Source organism: Pocillopora verrucosa, chromosome 4 (assembly GCF_036669915.1).
Source record: "Pocillopora verrucosa isolate sample1 chromosome 4, ASM3666991v2, whole genome shotgun sequence".
NCBI classification, from domain to species: Eukaryota; Metazoa; Cnidaria; class Anthozoa; order Scleractinia; family Pocilloporidae; genus Pocillopora; species Pocillopora verrucosa.
In genome coordinates this window covers 21,116,285-21,135,398 of record NC_089315.1, presented here as the reverse complement: position 1 = coordinate 21,135,398, position 19,114 = coordinate 21,116,285, and the positions used below count along the sequence as shown (strand labels likewise).

General features: G+C 38.7%; 2 protein-coding genes across 2 annotated transcripts in view; one reads left to right on the top strand and one right to left on the bottom strand.

The window, feature by feature from the left end:
• LOC131773090 (hemicentin-1) overlaps window positions 1-12,211 on the top strand; it is a 58,643-nt gene extending 46,432 nt beyond the window's left edge. The window contains exons 65-78 of the mRNA XM_059089056.2: window positions 653-982; window positions 1,218-1,547; window positions 1,631-1,960; window positions 2,613-2,942; window positions 3,376-3,699; window positions 4,251-4,571; window positions 4,670-4,993; window positions 5,342-5,680; window positions 6,824-7,141; window positions 7,970-8,326; window positions 8,899-8,927; window positions 9,613-9,789; window positions 10,835-10,982; window positions 11,652-12,211. Of these exons, the coding sequence (XP_058945039.2) occupies window positions 653-982; window positions 1,218-1,547; window positions 1,631-1,960; window positions 2,613-2,942; window positions 3,376-3,699; window positions 4,251-4,571; window positions 4,670-4,993; window positions 5,342-5,680; window positions 6,824-7,141; window positions 7,970-8,326; window positions 8,899-8,927; window positions 9,613-9,789; window positions 10,835-10,982; window positions 11,652-11,749 (3,755 nt within the window). The 3' untranslated portion in view covers window positions 11,750-12,211. The remainder of the gene's footprint in view (window positions 1-652; window positions 983-1,217; window positions 1,548-1,630; window positions 1,961-2,612; window positions 2,943-3,375; window positions 3,700-4,250; window positions 4,572-4,669; window positions 4,994-5,341; window positions 5,681-6,823; window positions 7,142-7,969; window positions 8,327-8,898; window positions 8,928-9,612; window positions 9,790-10,834; window positions 10,983-11,651) is intronic.
• Window positions 12,212-12,356: 145 nt separating this feature from the next.
• On the bottom strand, window positions 12,357-18,176 carry LOC131773094 (stabilizer of axonemal microtubules 2-like). Its single transcript, XM_059089064.2, has 2 exons — window positions 18,036-18,176; window positions 12,357-14,441 (listed from the first exon to the last, which is right to left on the bottom strand). Exons 1-2 carry the CDS (start codon window positions 18,071-18,073, stop codon window positions 13,070-13,072), a joined length of 1,410 nt encoding a protein of 469 aa, XP_058945047.1. The 5' UTR covers window positions 18,074-18,176; the 3' UTR covers window positions 12,357-13,069.
• Window positions 18,177-19,114: the final 938 nt, after the last annotated feature.

Sequence of the window (19,114 nt, the reverse complement as noted above, 5' to 3'; positions counted from 1 at the left end):
TTTTTAAATTTGTTTATTGAGTGCATTGTTCATTCAAATCCCACAAAGACTCAGTTGTCAAGAGAACGTAATAAGAATAATTGATCTAAATTACCCGATCAGGGAATTGGAGAACCAGAAGTGGTTGCCGTCTGAGTCTCTCCCTTGAAAATGTTGTAAACTTGAGCCTTTGTTAAAAATTTCGTTCGTTGGTTCGTCAGTCTTTTAGATGTTACACTTAGTCCTCAACGGTCCTTTTTTTTTGTTTTTTGGTTTATTTTGACCAAATTGTTGTTTTCTACCCTGATAAAGTTTTTGATTCGGTTATTCAAATGAAGTCTGACTAAGGCCGCGGTGTCAGACAATAATTGGACTTCAACAAGTGAATTTTTTTCAAAGTTAGCTACCAGCCCTTAGACACTGATCACATTTATTGACATTGACTGAAGAGTTTCGGCAACTTAAAGATGTTCAAGAGCAGAGTTTAACTGCTGAGACGAAAACGACTCTGTTTGAATAACCAGCCTTTTACTCTTTCGAAAGCTTCTTTTGAACACCAATTCTTTGGATGGTAATACCTTTAAGTTAACAAAATCTGGGTTCTTAGAATCAGTTTACTATGGAAAAAAGTGTTATATGAACAAAAGTAACTGAACACGACTCCGTTCGGTAGAACTGTCCAAACCGGTGGTAAAGATTCCTGACAAGCCTAAGACCTCAGAAGCTCAAAACAAGAGTCCTATCATCATGAACATCGGCGATAACATGACAGCACTTACCGACACGAATATCACTATTCAGTGTCACGCCAGCGGTGCTCCAAAACCAACAGTCACGTGGTTAAAGAACGGTCAGAAAATCCGCATCGACAGCAAGTACGCGGTCCAGGATGATGGTTCACTGATTATCAGAGGAACAGATAAAGGAGACACCGCCCGATACAGTTGCATTGCGGAAAGTGCGACTGGTAAAGACAGTGCCTCGAGTGTCGTGATGGTTGCGGGTGAGCTTAATATAATTGGTATTTCGTTGCAGTTAGTAATGAGGACTTGCTACAGAGTAATACCGGTAATGCACCATCTAGATCTCCAGACTTTTGTCGGGTTTGACCTTTTTGGGAGCAGAAACCATTGGGATCCTGGTTTGGCCAACGAAACGTACTAAATTCTTATGAATTCTAACATTCGCCTAAAGACTAAGGGCACGGTGGTAATTGACCACGCGTTTTCGTTTTTCAGAGCCTAAAAAGCCGGTTGTTGCTGTATCTGAAACTGGTCAAAAGATTCCGATTGGTGATGGTAGTCCAGTGACTATGAACGTTGGTGATAACGTGACAGCAGCCTCAAACACTACCATCACCATTAGGTGTCCAGTGAATGGAGTACCAACACCAACTGTTACTTGGGAGAAAAATGGAGTGGAAATTATCCCTGGCGATGACATCATGATCACAAGGGATAACACCTTGGTGATTGTAGCAGCAACGTCTGAAGATAACGCCCAGTACATTTGTCGCGCCCGTGGTCTTACTGGCACCGACAGTGCTTCTTCAACAATTGAAATTATTGGTAAGTGATGATATAACCACTGAGTTGGATATTTATTGTAATCTTTTTTCAGCAAACTAATTTCATACGTTGTATTAATACAGAGCCTTCCGGGCCTACAATAGAAATCCCTGACCAGCCAAAGACGATCGAGTCTACGGACCTAAGTCCCATTGTAACGACCATTGGTGACAACGTGACAGCAGTTATTAATACAAGTGTTACCATTCGATGTAACGCCAGTGGAGTACCAATACCTACTGTTACGTGGACAAAGGATGGCAAGAAAATTGTAAAAGAAGACAGATACAGCATTCAGGATGATAGCTCTTTGCTTATTAAGGATAGCAACAAAGAAGACACTGCTCGATACACGTGTACTGTAGAAAGTGTTGCTGGTAAGGAAAGCGCATCAAGCACAGTACAAATTATTGGTAAGTAGTATGATAAAAAGTCTTTCATATCCTTTTAACCTGGCATGTATGTTACAAAAGATGAGTAAGCTTGTTATTGCAATTCAACAATGTTATGTTTTCCCGATGTTACGGTATATTCTATCGACAAAAAAACAATACAATCCTACAAACTCAACTACTTTATTAAACTTATTCTTAATAAGGAGCCACTCCTAAAGGCTGTACAGTACTTATCCTCGATGAACTTACTGAAGCCCACGACAGTCTATATCTTAGCTCACCTCTGGAAGATGCTCACGGCATAGCTTTCTACACATTCGGTCACTCCCGACGGTAACAACAGCTACTACTACATAAATGAGTCCTTATATACATTCACAAAGTGTTCTGGAACATTCCAGAAGCTTACAAAAGAACTATTTTAGTAGTATTACGAAATAAGTGCGTGACTTGATTAAATTGAAAGTTCTATGGTACGCATGTCAGCATGACTAAGCAGTCTGGAGATTTCTAGAAGCTTATATTTACAACAATTATTCAGAACACCGAATAACGATTGGGTTTTTTTGTATTCATAAACGTGCACCTAAGGTAGTGATTAACCGCAGTCTTTAATGTTTCGCAGCGATTGAGCAAATTGCAGACTAATGTATTGCCTCTTCACTTGCAGATTTGAAGGGGCCATTAATTTTAGTTCCAAAGCCAGGCCCAAAGATATCAATTGGAAACGGTTACCCAGTAATTACAACAATTGGTAGTCAAATCACTGAGATTGCTCTTGTTAAAATCTCCCTGACTTGTCCCACACAAGGATCACCTCCTCCAAACATAACCTGGAAAAAAGACGGAAAAGAGTTGGTATCCGGTAATGGGTATGTTATTGATAACAAAGGCACACTGACTATTCTGGAGGCTCTCACGGAAGACTCGGGGAGATATTCTTGTTTGGCACAGAATGTTGCCGGTAAAGAGGAAGTGACGTCACCCATCGATATTCTAGGTATGTGAGGAGGCAGCTGCTTTGCGAGCTAGGTATCAGTGAGCCCTTTTGAAAAAAATGCTTTGATCGGCGTAAATTCAGGAGACTCTCATTCACTTGTTTAAACTTGCCAGGCGAGAAAAGACTGAGAGCGGTATTATTGTAAGAATAAAAGACGCGTAATAGTAATAATAATGATGTATGTCTCGCTCGTGATGCGTTAGTGGTCTCCTAACAGTGTCCTTCATGACTCTTAAGAACTCGCAACATTCCAAAGTAGTGGGATTTCTAGGGCTACGTTACAGTATTTCTTTTGCTATCCCAAAAAAGTAAAACTCACTTGCTTTTAAGAGAAAGAGATGGTATTTTTCTTTCGTAATTGTATACAAAATGAAATACAAATCATAATGAGAGAGTACTCCTTCAAAGATGATTCCCTAAAATTTTCTTTTAGAACCTGCGGAACCCATCATCTTGCCGTCACAAGGAACTGACATTTCAGATGACCACAACCAAATCACCACTGGTGTAGGTACAAAGATTGATACTATCAATGGCACCACAGTTGTGATAGCATGCAATGTTAAGGGTGTTCCGAAACCCACGGTGAGTTGGTCTAAGGATGGTCAGAGCATATCGTCACACGACGGCGTAACATTTGCTTCAAACGGAACGTTGATTATCCGGGTATCTAAAGCTGAAGACAGCGGTAATTACACGTGCACTGCCAGCAGTCGGTCAGGGATTGATAGCGCCACATCTCCTGTAACAGTCTCAAGTAAGGGTTACTTTTCTCACTCGCGTTGTCTTTATGTCTTTAGAGTATGCAAAAATCAGTAAAACGATTATTAAGGTGTGGTGTATATTCAACCACCACACTGCATATTATAGTAATTAGTGCACCAAATTATCCAGCGGACTCAGTATAAGGACGCAAGGAAGGATTACGAACGGGTTTGCTATTTTGTCCTAATTATAATGAACTTTTACATCTATTTGCTTCTTATTTCAGAATACTGGTAAACGTAAATTTTTAATCACTGTGTTAATCACCCATCTTTGGCAGATCTAAAGAGCGAATTTTAGTCTAAATTGCAAAATGTGTCCATCTTCCCCCAATAGCTCTGATAAGAATGGCATGGCATTTGGATCAGGCGGTGTATGTGTCTGTCTGTCAGTCAGCTTATAAGGAGTCAAAGCCAGCCATTGTTAACTTTTGTGGTATCTCGATTATTTGATTTAACATTTTATTAGAAATGATACGTCTATAGTCACTGGAAAATTGGCCAGGAATTTACTATTGTTAGTGACCATTTGAAACTTTATCAGTTACAAGGAAGCCCTCGATAGAGCGTTCCGATAGAGATGTGTTCTGGGAGTCATACAGTCCCTTGAAGGTCACTGTGGGTAATAAAGTTGAGATCATTGATGGTTCGTCCGTTACCTTGGTATGTAAATCCAGTGGTATTCCTCTGCCTTCGTTGAGGTGGACACGTGGTATCGAGACATCATCAGTTTATGAGAAATACGACATCGAGGAAGAAACGCTGACCATCAGCAATATTCAGATTGGAGACGCTGATAACTTTACATGTACGGCGACTAACATGGCAGGGCAGGATACAGTCACCACAGAACTAATAGTCCTGGGTGAGTCACGTCTCGTTTTCAAACTGACACGATCTTCAGTAACATGGTTAATCAGTTAAAGATTTTTCTTCCTGTTTTTCGTTTGTTTGTTTCTACAGAACATAGAGAACCAGTCATTCTATCAAACAAGGTGAATTTAGTTGACGTTAACAACAGTAAACCCGTCGTTGTTCCCATCGGCGCCAACATGACGACCGTTATCAATGCCACGATCATCATGAAGTGTGTTACAGAGGGCTCACCCACACCTACTGTCTCGTGGAACCACAATGGACGGCTTATTACCACTGGGGACAGGCACCAAGTGAATCATACGGCATTGATGATTGAAAATGTTCAGCTAGGTGACGCAGGCCGTTATGATTGTACAGCAACCAATAGGTTCGGTCGTGATGATGAGTCACTATTGCTAACCATCACAGGTAATTTTGGAGCAGCCCTTTTTTTTTTCTTTGTACTTAAGTCTTGTTCATGCGACTCAAATCAAGCGGAGATATGACTGAGACCGTACGTAAATCAATGAAAGGTGTCTTAGTGTGGTGTTAAGTATCACGACTTCGACCTTTAATGCCTTAGAGCCTTACTGCGTTTGTCATCCTCAAATCATCTTATTCTAACTTTTCCATTGTTTTCGGCGGGTTAAAAAAAGTTTACAGCAATTAGACATTCAAGGACATTTACACATATGGAAACTTCAGTTAACTCATTTTAGATGATGTACAAGGCTCCATCTTAATTGAAAAATTAAATACATCATTTCATCTTTTCAGTTCCGCCTTTGATCAGCAATGTGAAAGGCTCGTTTGAGATAACCGACATCAGACAGCTTATCTCCATAACAACGGGAGCAGTGGTCACCATTCCTAGAGGCGTGTCGGTCCGAATAAAATGCCTGGCAACGGGCATTCCACAACCGGATATAACTTGGTATAAACGAGACCAAAATCACAAGGAAAGAACGCTAGTGGTACCCAACGTGCATTTGAAGATACTGAAAGACAATTCCCTTTCTATAAAGCACACTTTAGTGGTTCATGCTGCCTTTTATACTTGTGTTGCGACTAATATCGCTGGACAAGATGAAGGAACAACCCACTTGAACATTGGAAGTAAGGAAGTACACTTTTATTATATATTTAAAGTGTGCAGTGGTTTCTCTTATTTACCGAATGATTGAGATGGTTGTCACAGTTCAGGAAATTGTACTAACAAGTTTTCAGGGTCAGACAAAAAAAATCAAATTTTGACTGGCAAAATTTGAGTTCAATCGAGGAGTACTTTGTATAGTTAAAAAAAAAACTGATGTCTGTGGCAGGCATGGTTTAACTAATTGACAAACCCTTAAAATTAGTGCCGCGCAGGTTGGCTGGATTTACAATGGGAGGTATCTGTAGTAGGCCTGTGAACGCACAAGCGCATGAAGTTACACATACATAGGAAGTATCTCTTGTCACGTTGAATACACCATTATAAGGGTTATTGCATTATTGAATACACCATTATAAGGATTATTGCAGGGTGGAAAAAGCCCGAAGTTGATTTAAACTATTTAGAAGTGCTATAATTCAAAGAAGAGCTAGATTCCATTGTGTTGCGTCAAAATGTGATAGATAGAAGAAGTCAAAATGTGATAGATAGAAGACGTCAAAATGTGATAGATAGAAGACGTCAAAATGTGATAGAAACATCAAAGACATGCCAGCGCGCGGCTCCTCAGCCTTGTCTTGGTCTTGCTACATATTGACATCTTTTGGGATCGCCTTTTCGTCGATTGTCCATGGAAGCAAATGCTTTTACCAACAGGAAACATAATTATAGGTTTTTTTACAGCCTTTTGTAACGTCAAGGATAGCTCAAAAAGGGAAAAAAAACCAGTCTTGATTTTCTACACTCCGGAAATATTGTAGATTTTATACTACAAATGATTGTCAACAGAATTTTGAAATCTAGAATTTTTACATTAGCCTTCTGCCGTAAACGTTTTTCTTCAGCTCTATGATCTCTCCATACATCACTTTTGTGACAAAATCTGCACACGTGCATTATGGACATTTTGTGATCTCATCACGACTAATAACAGTGAGCATTTTCTTGAGAATTTAACATTAGTTGTAACAAATAACACCCTTCTTAAACCGATTAAAACACTATTAATGATCATTTGTGCTCACGGTGGCGGACCTTTGGCACCATTGACTCAAAATTTACCTGTAGGTACTCATCATGAAATATTTTCCATCTATTTTCCCTAGCACCTCCAGAGATCCCAAGTTATTGGCAAGGAATGAAATCTCGATTTAACGACCGCGCTAGACATCTAAAAGCTGCAGGTGCATCTGCTACAATAGTGAAAGGAGCAACTTTAAACATTAGATGCGCTGCTGTGGGAACACCAAAACCCACTATCAAGTGGATTGTGGCGACTTCAGGCCGACAGAGTCGATACACTGTCTTACATGACGGTACATTGGAGGTACCTAACGCCGAACTTATGGATGAAGGAAACTACACTTGCATTGCAAACAATTCATATGGGACACTAAATAGGACTACAACCGTTAGCATTTTGGGTAAGAAGTTACAGCAAGACCTAAAGTAACATGGCCTTAAAGGTTACGTCATGTCTGATGAGTGCGTACTGTAATTCAATCATGTTTTGTTCTGAAGATTCTCATTTGAATGAATTAGTTAAGGCAGAGTGCTATAGAATTTGAGATTGGGTAAAACTGGACAAACGAATCAGCTATGAAGGAAATTGCTTATTGTCGAAGTAGATTACAACGGCCAATTTACGGCAAGCGACCATCACGTCGTTAAAATTTATTCCTAACATTCTTTCAAATCAGCATCACAAATTAATGCGAAAGACACCTCAAAATTATTGTAAGAGTAAAGCTGAACGGGGTTCTTGTTTGAATGTGCTAATCCAGCGTAATTGGTATGAAGAAGGTAGAACCTCTCTGATAACAATGGACCTCACTTAGTTTCTGAGTTGGTGAGGACGGTGAAAAGGGCTGTCAACAGAAAACCTGACTTATAGCTACCAGTGGTGTTGGCGTTTTGGTTTGGAAAGCTCTCCTTTAAGTAAGGTTGAAAATCTTTCGTATGCGGCCTTTGATTGGTCAAACAGTATTTCAGAGGTGCGAAAAGTTGAATTACGAAGCAGGTAGTTAATGACTTCTTTCTGACAGCTTTCTTAGGTTAAATCTCGGTGCGCATGTTATTTATTTGTTTTCTGATGAAGTCGATCTTCTTATGAACCTTCATAGCAAGACTTTGGTTCGAAGGTGACTTCAATAATGACTGGTAGTCGATTTCTTTTTCCTGGATTAAAATTAGGGTTCCTTTATTGACATGCATATTCCATATTTGTTATCATTGTTTTTTCTCTATTGTAGTTCCGCCCCAAATCCTTGAGCGTCATTTTCGGCATCTTTACGATAAGAAAGGAATTGAAGGTTATGCAATGGCTCACATGGAAGTTAAAAGAAGGAAAGTATCTTCGCTAACGGTGAAACAAGGTTACAATTTAGTGTTAATATGTACTGTGAGTGGAAAACCCAAACCTCACGTAACGTGGACACGGAATAGAGTTCTGATCAAGAATGACACTCGACATTTACTGTTGCCCAATGGAGTGCTGTTGGTTCGTCGCATTCTTGTTAAGGAGTCTGGCCAATATAAATGTGTTGCAACCAACGTAGTCGGAAAAGATCAAGGAACTGTACAGCTTACTGTGAGAGATCAAGGCAAAGGTGAGCACAGGGTTTGAAAACATTGTGTCCATCCAGGAACCTAACAAACATATGTAAACTAAGCATACCACGGAAAGAATAGCAATCAGATCAGAGATTTTAGTGGAGACACAGGTAGCCTAAGCTCGCACAAGGACTGTAGATGTGCATATATGTTGATGTTGCTTAAAGGGCGAAATACAAGGATTTGTTACTAAAAGGTCGCATATCACTCTAAAGACCTGAGCTAGTTGTAAACACCTTGTTTTAGTGATTGTTGCTATGTATCGTATGAGTTTTATGGGTGTTTCATCTGCTTTGCCTTCTATATAATCCTCCATCTGCTTTGCCGTCTATATAATCCTTCTCTAAGACAGGCGAGTGGGAATCTTAAATCGAACAAATCCATTGGAAGAAAAACGCCGAAAATTCTCTCGAAATCTCTCCAATCACTACAAAAACGGAGATGGTCTTGCAGAGACATTAGTTAAGTCAAACGCTTAACCATTCCGTGGAAGTACTATGTAACTCTGTATATGAGACACATAATATCGTCATTGGAGATAACCTTAATGAATTGGATTCGTTTTTAGGGTATTGGGAAGCTTCAGAGTGGAGCCAAGTAAGTAAATTGTTTTTAATAAATAAACTAAACTTCAAACAAGTTTATCATTGAATTTTATTTTATTTTTATTTTTATTCTTTTTTTATTTGATTGATGTGACGAATATAGACGTAAACAAACTGAGGCAACAGTTTTTGAATATTCAGGGAGGTCATATTATCATTACCGATCAAAACGTCACCAATGAGTAGCCAAATAACCCACTAAATCAAGTTCTTCATCCCTGTGCGTTGTGCAATTGTTTTGTGGTCAACGATTCGTGATATGTGATTCTGTGAACCAAAAAATTATTGGCCAAAAATTATGTGGAGAAATTTGGTTATCATGTCATCGTAAATCAACAATCTTCATTCTACACGTGTGGCATACGAACCTGGTATCTGGCCATCCTTGCAAACGAAAGAATCGGGCCGTTAATGACAAGGTCAGCTCTTGAATTCACACTGGGAACTTAAACTCTCTACAATGTGCGTGTTCTCTCCGGTAGCCAAGGTGATGGTGAGGCTTTGTTAACAACCCCGTCTTGTGACACCCTTCCCAATGGCTTCCCCCAGAGGGATATGTTCGTTATGGGATGGAAGTTTCCAAAGGCCAAACTATAGCTCATCAATCAGTTTCGCCGTGCTGTGCTTAATATGCTTATACTTGAATAATTGTCCTATATCTGTTGGATATTTTTTAGTGTGGCAATTGTGTGTCTCATCGCCGTGGCTGGCAGGAAAGACACATCAGTTGTATTGGTCCAGGAAATGCAGTTGCTAATGACCTCCATTGTATTCATAAGCCTAAACCAATCAAACGCCGTAAATGTACTCACAAAGACTGTGAAGTGATGTGGCGGGCGTCAGCTTGGTCAGCGGTAAGTTATGGTGGTTTAACGGATGTGGAGAGTTGTTGTGCTAAAGATACGTGAGTATCGTATTATCCAGAGTCAATCAGTCCTATTCATATTTTGTGCCAAGACCTAATTTTGCATTTGTTATTTTTGATAACATTAACCTCTTTTCTCGGGCAGCGTGGCCCAACACCGTTATTTATAAATCAGCACCAAAACGGGAAATTTGAATGCGAACGCACTTTGACTAGCCGAAAAAAAAAGAGTGGAATAGGGCCATACATTTCCTGTGGAAAACTTACTTTACTTGCTTTCCTGAGTTTCTGAAGTGCTACTCAACAATTTGAAAAGCAAATGTTGCATGTAGTCCTTGTAGCCTAGTAATATGAATTTTGACAAATTTAAGGATTTACCCTTCGCGTTCGAAATTTAAGGAAAACTGCCCTTTTTTCCAGTGGAGAAAATGACCCCGGTACGCGCAATTTATCAGTGAACGATGGGAAATAAATGTAAGATGTTTTTCTTAACTGACTCCGTCCTTAGAATTGGGTAAATTTGGGACAAGCCATTTGAGAGTTTGAAGTCCGAGGTGAAAATTCGTTTTAAAAGACGGCGTACCTTTACCACGAGTACTAATGTAAATTATGCTTTAAAATTGGGGATTCTTCGCGCGAATGCTTAGGAGTGATCAAGCACTTTCATCCATATGTCGGTGTGAAATGAAAAATAGTTTTTGATTTTAAACATGTTGAAAGATGATATAATACTTTTGGTGGCATGAAACTTCGGGATTTTTATGATCTTTCTTTTAATGTTGGCTAACTACTTGGCTAAAGTTTTTTTTTTTTCACGAGGTTAAACCAAAAGGTGTTTTTTAACTTTAGGTAAAACATTTCTACTTAAACGTGAAAGTTTCTTTCATCGAAATACAGCTCATAATACTCCTTTTTGTTGGTTTGTTTTGTTCTCCTTCCTACTTTCCTTTGCTCACTCGTCAACCTAACGGCTCGTTTGTATCTTACGGTGTCTGTCAAGATGTAATCATTATGTTATTATTATTATGTTTTAGTGTTCGCGTACTTGTGGTTTACATGGAATCAAGCTACGCAACGTTCAATGCGTATTTGTTAAGAGCTTAAACCTAGCTACAGGTCAATGTCACTGGCAGGAAAAACCCTCCCTGCAGGAACCTTGTAACAGAAAGTCTTGTACTAAAGGTTAGTTTGTCGATTTTGACAGTTTATTTTTAATCCATTTGTGCATTAAACTCGGGTTGAACTGAAGGTCTAATTGGAACTGAGGTATTTCTTTCAAGGTGGGAAAAGCGAAGTAGATATAGAAGCGTAACACGCACAGCCGACTGGTGAAACAGTTTTTTTTACAGTACAAAAGAACCTACTTTCCAATATCCACGCACTCTCGGAAAACTGTTCGCATCTTGGAACAGATATTGTCCAGGGACAAATATCCGTACTTATTTCCGCGCAAAGTAGAGGCTGTAGTGTTTGTTAAAAATTGTTAATGAACAGCTTACTGTATGCAGTGTGGGATGTTTTCTTTAAAGCGTTCGACTTGATAAAGTGTACGACTTAATAAACAAAAAAAGATTTACCTTCTAAAACAGTCACAAATTCCTCTCTGATTTTGAATTAAAATTTGAAACGCAGACTACGAAGACTTGGATATCGCCCAGTTTTAGCTGCTGGACTAAGTGCAGTTGAACAATAATAAATAGATATATACGCATACCAAAATAGAGAAAACTGTGTGCAGTTAGGTTGGCTTTAAATAGCTGCTACTGTTAGGCATGATATCACAACCGGATTTGCTGCCAATGATGCCATTTTTCTCAACGTGGATCTAAATTTCATCTTCTTCTTTTTCAGCGAATTGTGTCGACAAAGTCAAGTATTGCGAAAAGGTCAAGATAATGAGAATGTGCCCGGTGTATTCTCGCTGGTGTTGCAACACGTGCCACTCCTGAATAAGCGCGCAAAGATAAAGTTATCCTTAAAATTTTGCATAGTTAAATATTCTATTTATTTAAACGAAACCTGTAAGAGCAATTGTACTAATGTCATCTGGAAGCCGTTGAAAGCCTTGTTTAGTGCCGATACAGTTTGAAGGTAATACAGGCAATGTTTGAGGTGTAGGAAGATTTTAGTCACCTCCTTGAGAACTCGAACTAAATTATGAAATGTTCAGATTTGCATTTTCTCAATTTAAATTCAGGAATATTTGTGTTTGTCTGTAAATCTACCTAAAAAAATCAAACTCAAGTGGAGATCACTGAAAAGATGTCTACATATCGACAAAGAGCCGTGCAAGCTTACTATAGCATAGAGAGGACACATGCATAGAGAGTACATATACATCACGTGACATGGCTATTATAGGAATATCGTTATTTGAAAAAGTAAAATTGCTATCTTTATTTGTCAATGAACTTGCCTGCCTTATTCATATCCAAGCTAAAGCAGGAGTGGATGAACCCCATCATTATGTACTCAGCTTAACCATTCTTCTGTCACCAACTCCTCTCTACTTCCCATTTACTAGTTTGCGTCAATTCTTACGTAGAAATGAAGATCTACCAATTGCCTGTATGGGCATGGAGTTGTATTCTTTCCGGCTACGACATTCTCTCCCGATACCCACGGACCAACTCCGCATTTTTTATGGTACAAATAATCGATGACATAATTGTTGAAAATATCAGCTTTTAATGTGCAAAATCTTTCCAATCCTCTTCAAAGGTTAACCAAGTAAAAAAATTTGAATAAAATAAATACTAATGACAAAAAATTTAGTATGTATACGGTTGCATTTGATGTTATTACCTCCATAGAAGCTTTACTGATTACTTTTTTTTTTGGTATGCACGAAACAATGAACAACAGAGTTCTTAAATTTCCTTGCATGATTGTCATGATTTAATCCCTTAACTCCCATGAGTGACCAAGACAGAATTTCTCCTTACATTACCAATACAATATTAACAAGATAAGTGATGAGAATAAAGAAAAATGTCACTTTGGAGATAATTAACAATTATGAACTAACATTATAAGAATTGTATGGTTGACGGTAAAGAGAATGACAAATTTGATCTGGAAGTTAAAGGGTAAAAAAGCTCTTCTTTGATTCTGAGTCCCCAGAATTTTTTTTTTGTACTAGCTGTGTGCAGTAGACAGATTCATTCGTTACGAAAACTAATTTTTGTTTCATCATACAAAAATCACTCTGACAAGTTGTCTCATTTGACTATCTATAATTAGAAATAACACTCACTCTGATACTTATGTTATGAAACTGTTATGTCATTGCTGCGCACATTTTCAGAGATTGTCTGAAACATTCTGTGGCCGGTTTCAGTCTCGTGATCAAAAACAAAATCTCCTGTGCCCTTAAAAAGAGCATCTGACGGGCAACTGACTCGGGGCCAAACATAATCGTCGTCATACACTGTATCCTTGGCTAGTGCCTCGGAGGTCTTAAAAAGGGCGCTACGGTCACGGAACATCTTTGGAGGCACAACATTAAACCTCTTGTATTTATCCAGAAATTCAGACTTTTCAGGGACCTTTTCCTGAATGGGCGGGAAAATCTCGTTTTTGATTCCTGGGCCCTTTGAGTGCACAACCGGCTCGTAAAACCATTTAAAACTGAGGCCATAGTTAGTCTTGTCATCAAGTGTTTCCTCTCGTCCAAATCGCAGCTTGGTACGTGGTCTCGCGGTCTTTGCTGGCACAGCTTTCCTTCCGAAATTGGCGTAGTCCATATGTGTAGTCTGACAGTCCATGGCTCCCTCAGGTGTTTTGTACTTCTCGGGCTCTTTTTGCTTCCTTGGTGACACCTCCCAGCTCTTAAAATCTTCCTTTTTCGTGGTCTCAAGCTGCATAGGCTCAGAACTCTTAAATAAATCACTTACAGGGTGGAACATGGGAGCTTTAGGCGCTCCACGAAAATCAACAAAATCCTCCCTGAACACTGAATTACTGTTGAAAGGCTCTTCAGGAGGCACCCGCTCCTCTTTCTTCCTCTCGTATCTCTGAGGTATCTCCTTGTCTTTGAAATCCACCCTGTAATGGGTGACAGATGAAATTGGACCGTCGTATTTGATCTTGTCAGGCTGACGCGCCGTAGGGCGTGGTGGCTGATTAAACCGTTGGTAATCCTGTCGGTGGATTGATGTTTCTTTGAAGGGGTCGGCAGGCGGAGCGTAAGAGTTACTTCGTATTACACGGTGAACTTGGGGAATCCAGCCTTTGTAATCGTCATGGGAAATGGATTTATAAACCACCTTGGCTGAGGGAGCACGCATCGTCTCTCCACGGATATATGGAGGGATCTTGGCTGGTATGGCACCTACTCCACGGTAGTGATCTCTGTGTTCCGAAACTGTTTCAAAGGGGTTTGGATTGGGTACGTACTTTTCTGCCTCCTTTTTCTTTGGAGGTCTCACCTCGAACGGAATGTAGTCAGCCTTTTGGGTGGTGTCTTTATCGATGTTGCCTTTGTTTTGGAGTAGATCCACTGGACGACGAAAAGGTCCCCTTGTACGCTGCCCTGGTTGAAAACTTGTTCTGTACTCCGAGGTCACATGGCATCTTTCCTGAGTTGACTTGTTGATGATCCGATTTGGAGAGGCGCCTTCATGTGGGCAACGATGGCGTCTGTGGAATTAATAGGTAATTTCAGAGTTAAATTAATGAATAATTCGAAAATTGAACAAATTACTTTATCTATCAGAAAAATTAAACAGATGCGAAGAGAGAAATATCCGTTTTCGGAACGAACATTTTTAGTTTTTCAATGCATTAAAAGAAAATAAAAAGGTGGGTTTAGTATTACAACTTAAAGCTACTAAAGGTGTGAAGTAGAGCACAGAAAACACGCCCTCGCATTCCAGAGGGATGTGGCAAACCCGATAATAGAGAATGCAAAGTTGGCTTAGAGAATGTAAATGACCCATGTAAGGTTTTGAAAAAACTGTTAGAACTTGAGAACTTTAGGAGGCTCTCAGTCAGTGAATTCAACAAAAGAGAGATCAACTAATAGATGAACCTCTGTAGCACAATGTTGGCCCAGAATTTCGTTTCCAGATCTCTATCCTCTGGAGGGACGAGGTTGGTTGGTTCATTGATCAACAACACCAAATCTTTTGATTAATAAAAGTAAGTGAGGAAATATGAGATGATTTCTAAATCTCTGATCTCTGGCTTGGTTCTTTGCCAAATAACATCATTTTAAATTTACAAGTACAGGTGTAATGAAAGAATCCAAAGGGACTAGTCCCCTACTGGGTAGGGAAGGAAGGCTGTCAAAGTAAACAGCACCAATTGCAGTAAATAAAAGAAAAGCTGCCTTATTCAAAAGAATGAGAGTGGATAAAATGTAAAAGCAAACACTTAAAGCAAGCCTTGCACTGAAGATATGCTCAGAAAAAACCATAGAATGGACCAGGCAGACAAGAGACTAATATTAAGAAAAGTACTAGCATCATCATAATTCCTTTCGGTTATTGCTCACCAAGCTTAAGACATGATTTCTTTTAAAATGAGATAAAATGGATGATTGTCAAACTTTCTTATGGAATTTTTCAATTTGAGATGCTCTGATTTATGTTAGCAAACTATCTCTCATTCTCCTGTGCCAATCATTTCACAATCCTGCCAAAAAACAAAGAAATTCTCAGCTTTTATTTACATGTAACTTCTACTTTCTAAGACTTTTGAGGATTGACAGTTCCTTTTAACTAAATAATCATAATAAATAATTCAAGATAGGGCTTGAAGGTGAAGTCTTCATTCTGGTTGAGTGGCTCAAATTGTGCTGGAACCTACATGCATGTAATGGTTTGCTGGTTTATTGCAGGTATTTTGTCAAACGACAATTCACTTGGACCCATCTATACTCCTAATCAGAGGAATACACTTAAAAATGAAATGTCTTGCCTACAATTTGTACCCAAGGCTAAGACAATTTGTTCAAAGACCGTAAAATAAACCAATACCCCAATCTCTTTTCCATGAAAACTCTCTTATTTAAAGTACAGTCAAACCTCAATTATCCAGATTTTTAATGTATCCTGAGTCACTTTCCTGGTCCCATTTTTTCACAAATATTAATTAAAATTAAAATCAATTAATTAAAATATTGGTGCCATAAAGTTTTGTAAATATTATGGTGATCTTTGGCAACAATGCATAATGATTTGAGATCCTTCAACCCTTAGGCAAACCAATTCAATCTTACACTTTCCCACTGAAGCCAACATTTCTCAAACATTTATAATGCTTGTGATTTGAACTGTTGATTTTGAGAAAGTAACCTTCTGCTATAGTTAGGAACCTAAAAAATTTGTCCTTTTAAATATAATTTACTCTTTGTTCCCTTTGTAATTGCTTAGAACTCTTTCCAACTGTGGAAATTTTCTCAGAGAATAAAGGAATTAATGTTTTAGCTTCTACATGTTTCCCAAATTTGGGGGAAGCATGTCCCTGTACCCTACCCCCCTAAGTAAGAATGCATGCTGTGTCTCACTCTTTGCCAGAAAATCAACTTGAGAGCTCTGTGGATTAAATGGCTCATTTATATTTATTATCGGTCTCTGGGTTATCTGAACTATTCAACCAAGTCCCTATGTGTCCAGATAATCAAGGTTTGACCCTAGTTACATTGAAGGGGAAACCACAACATTGTTGTCGCTAGCTTTTAGAGTGTTGCAAATGACGAAACTAAACAACAAGCACAACTTATAAAGAATACATAGATTTTTCCTTTGTTAAAATTTTTTGAACCATTTTGATTTCAATACTCTTTGAGTTCCTTTTCATTCTGGGATCGGTTTCTTTCCTTCAGAGCAGACAATGAGTACACATAAATAATGAAAAAATGCTGCTTAAATTTGACTTCAGCTATGACATAAAATTATTTTGCTCCCCAACTATGAACTTAGTGATACCAAAACACAAGTTTGAGCACTGTTTAAGGTTTAAATGGACTTTAACATAGGCATTATAATAAATGTAAGATATTGGAGGAATCTCAGAGAAGCTTGTATTTTATGGACCTACATTTATGGCAAAGTGATTTGCAAAATATTTCAAGTATTTTGCCAAATGTACGTGCTTTTCGCCAGTTATCTAAGACAAAATGCGATCTACAGCTTTCAAAAAATATTTATTGGTTTACTGGTAAGGTGAGCGCTGGGTTTTGTACAACTGGATTACACATGTTATCTTAGACACACCTCTACTGTCAGTGTCGTTTTTCCCCTTCACTTCTTACTTTTAAACAAAATTCGAATTCTGCAGTGATAGTTTTCAAAGCGAAAAAAAATTAGACATTTCGTAGTCTTTAGCTCGAGCTTCTCAATTTACAGGAGACGAAAATGCACCTTGAAAATGAATCGATATCTCCAAGGAGTTCGCTATGCTATTTTCTTGCTCGGTTAAGTCAGACTTTCTTCGATAACTGGAACATAACTCTATCAAATTGTCTACACTCGTAAATAAAAGCTGATTTTATCATCTTAAATACTGGGAATTAGAAAATATTGAAAACATAAATTCTGTAAGCAACAAACATAACAATGGCATTCAGGTTGCCTGAAGGTCCTTCACAAGACACAAGTCACACAAGCATAGCCATTTTTCGCACGGCTCACCACATGAATACATTGTTCATCGATTATACAAAGCCTACAAAATAGAGAAGAAATCGGTGAAACCGGCTGCGCGTACTCTAAATAAACACAATAACGATACAGCTGTATGTTATTCTCGACACTTCCGAAATCGAATGCACGTCCTAATTATAATTAGAAGCACACGACAATCGAAGCAAATTTCCAGTAATAAAACTTACGGAGCAATGCTTACCCAATTGCCTCAAATTGAAGCCACTTCATAAGGCTATAAGAATTTATACCTTTTTGTTGAATGGGATCACGAGCTGATGAAGTGGTTTTTGAAGAAAACAAGTACGCACATAGACACCAAAATTCGCCACATTTTAAAAGCTGAAGATCTCTGTTGAATGGGTTTTCGAATCCCTCATTATGGAGTAAAAGGGCGTCAAAATTACGCCTTTTATCTTTATACCTTGAAAATTTTCTTCCACAGTAGAAGGGAAATCAAAGAAAGGTTAAACAATCACTCTGCTGAAGTAGCAACAGAGACGCATCCTTGAACAAGAAATGGAATTAGAGAAGAACGATCAGGCTCGCGCACTGACTTGAATCAAAGATGAGTAGAGATGCTTACCCGCAAGTACAGATCTCGCAAATACACTTTTTCGGCATATTCACCTCCCTTTCGCCGTTGTTCAAGGTTAAAGATTTTCCATCTTCTTAACAAAAGTAACTTAACCCGGACCTCAAAGAGTTGATTTGTTTCAAGCCCATGTCTTCCGGTTGCTATGACAACATAGAACAGATGCCTGTACACTCTCTTGGGATTTGTCTCATGCGACTTACAATAAGCCAAACGTCACGCAGCCCAACTGAAAAAGAGAACTTGTAATCCGATCGCCTGTAACGCACATGAAACTATAACTAGTGCGCGACAATGTTTCTTGGACTAAAATAATTGAGTTACAGAAGTACCTCGTGTTTAATTTCGTTATCATTGCTCAGTTCTTTAGCCTTTCGAAAATTTGACAACCCCTTAAACTGGGAAGCAGACAACCCCTATTGCGCGAACAAGGGTTCTGAGAGCTCGTTGAATAAAGATTCTGCCACCTGGCGGTGTCCTCACGATATTGTGTTAATTCAAGTACAAGAGCTGAGGAATGCACTGATCGTCTTTAATCGAATTCTCTCATCGAGGCAGAAAAGTTGAGTTAAAAGAAAACTTTGAGACATCAGAAATACCTTTTAGATCTTACAATGTTAAACAAAATATTGGTAAACAAAACTGATCCGAAATATTTTCAAATATTAACCGGGAGTCTACTCTCAGCGGTTGTAAAACCACAGTATAGGCGTGCATTCTGAAACGCTAAGCTCTAAAATCCAGTCCTACATTCGTATAATTTATTGCAAATTTATCATTGACCAAGGTAGCCACTATCTTGAATCTGGAATAATAGCGAATATATTTAGCAATGTTTGTTTGTAAAAACAAACAATATCAATCTGATCACCAGTGGTTAAACATGAATGTAACTTTCTTCGTTTTTTGGGGGGATAGGGGGTGGGGAGCAGGGTGAGGGGAAGAGCATGATAACTTTTTTTAGCGCACTCATATGGAATCTTCGGCGATTAGCCATATATTTCATGCTGGCGGTTTAAACAAACCGCCACTCATTGGGGAAAAAAGTCAAGTTTTTTAGTGTTGTCATA

Bases quoted from the DNA above. Each gene is read 5' to 3' on its own strand.
- LOC131773094 (XM_059089064.2), bottom strand. From the start codon at position 18,073: ATGCCGAAAAAGTGTATTTGCGAGATCTGTACTTGCGG. The intron at 14,442-18,035 runs GTAAGCATCTCT...TTAATTCCACAG, and splicing joins TGCGAGATCTGTACTTGCGG to ACGCCATCGTTGCCCACATG.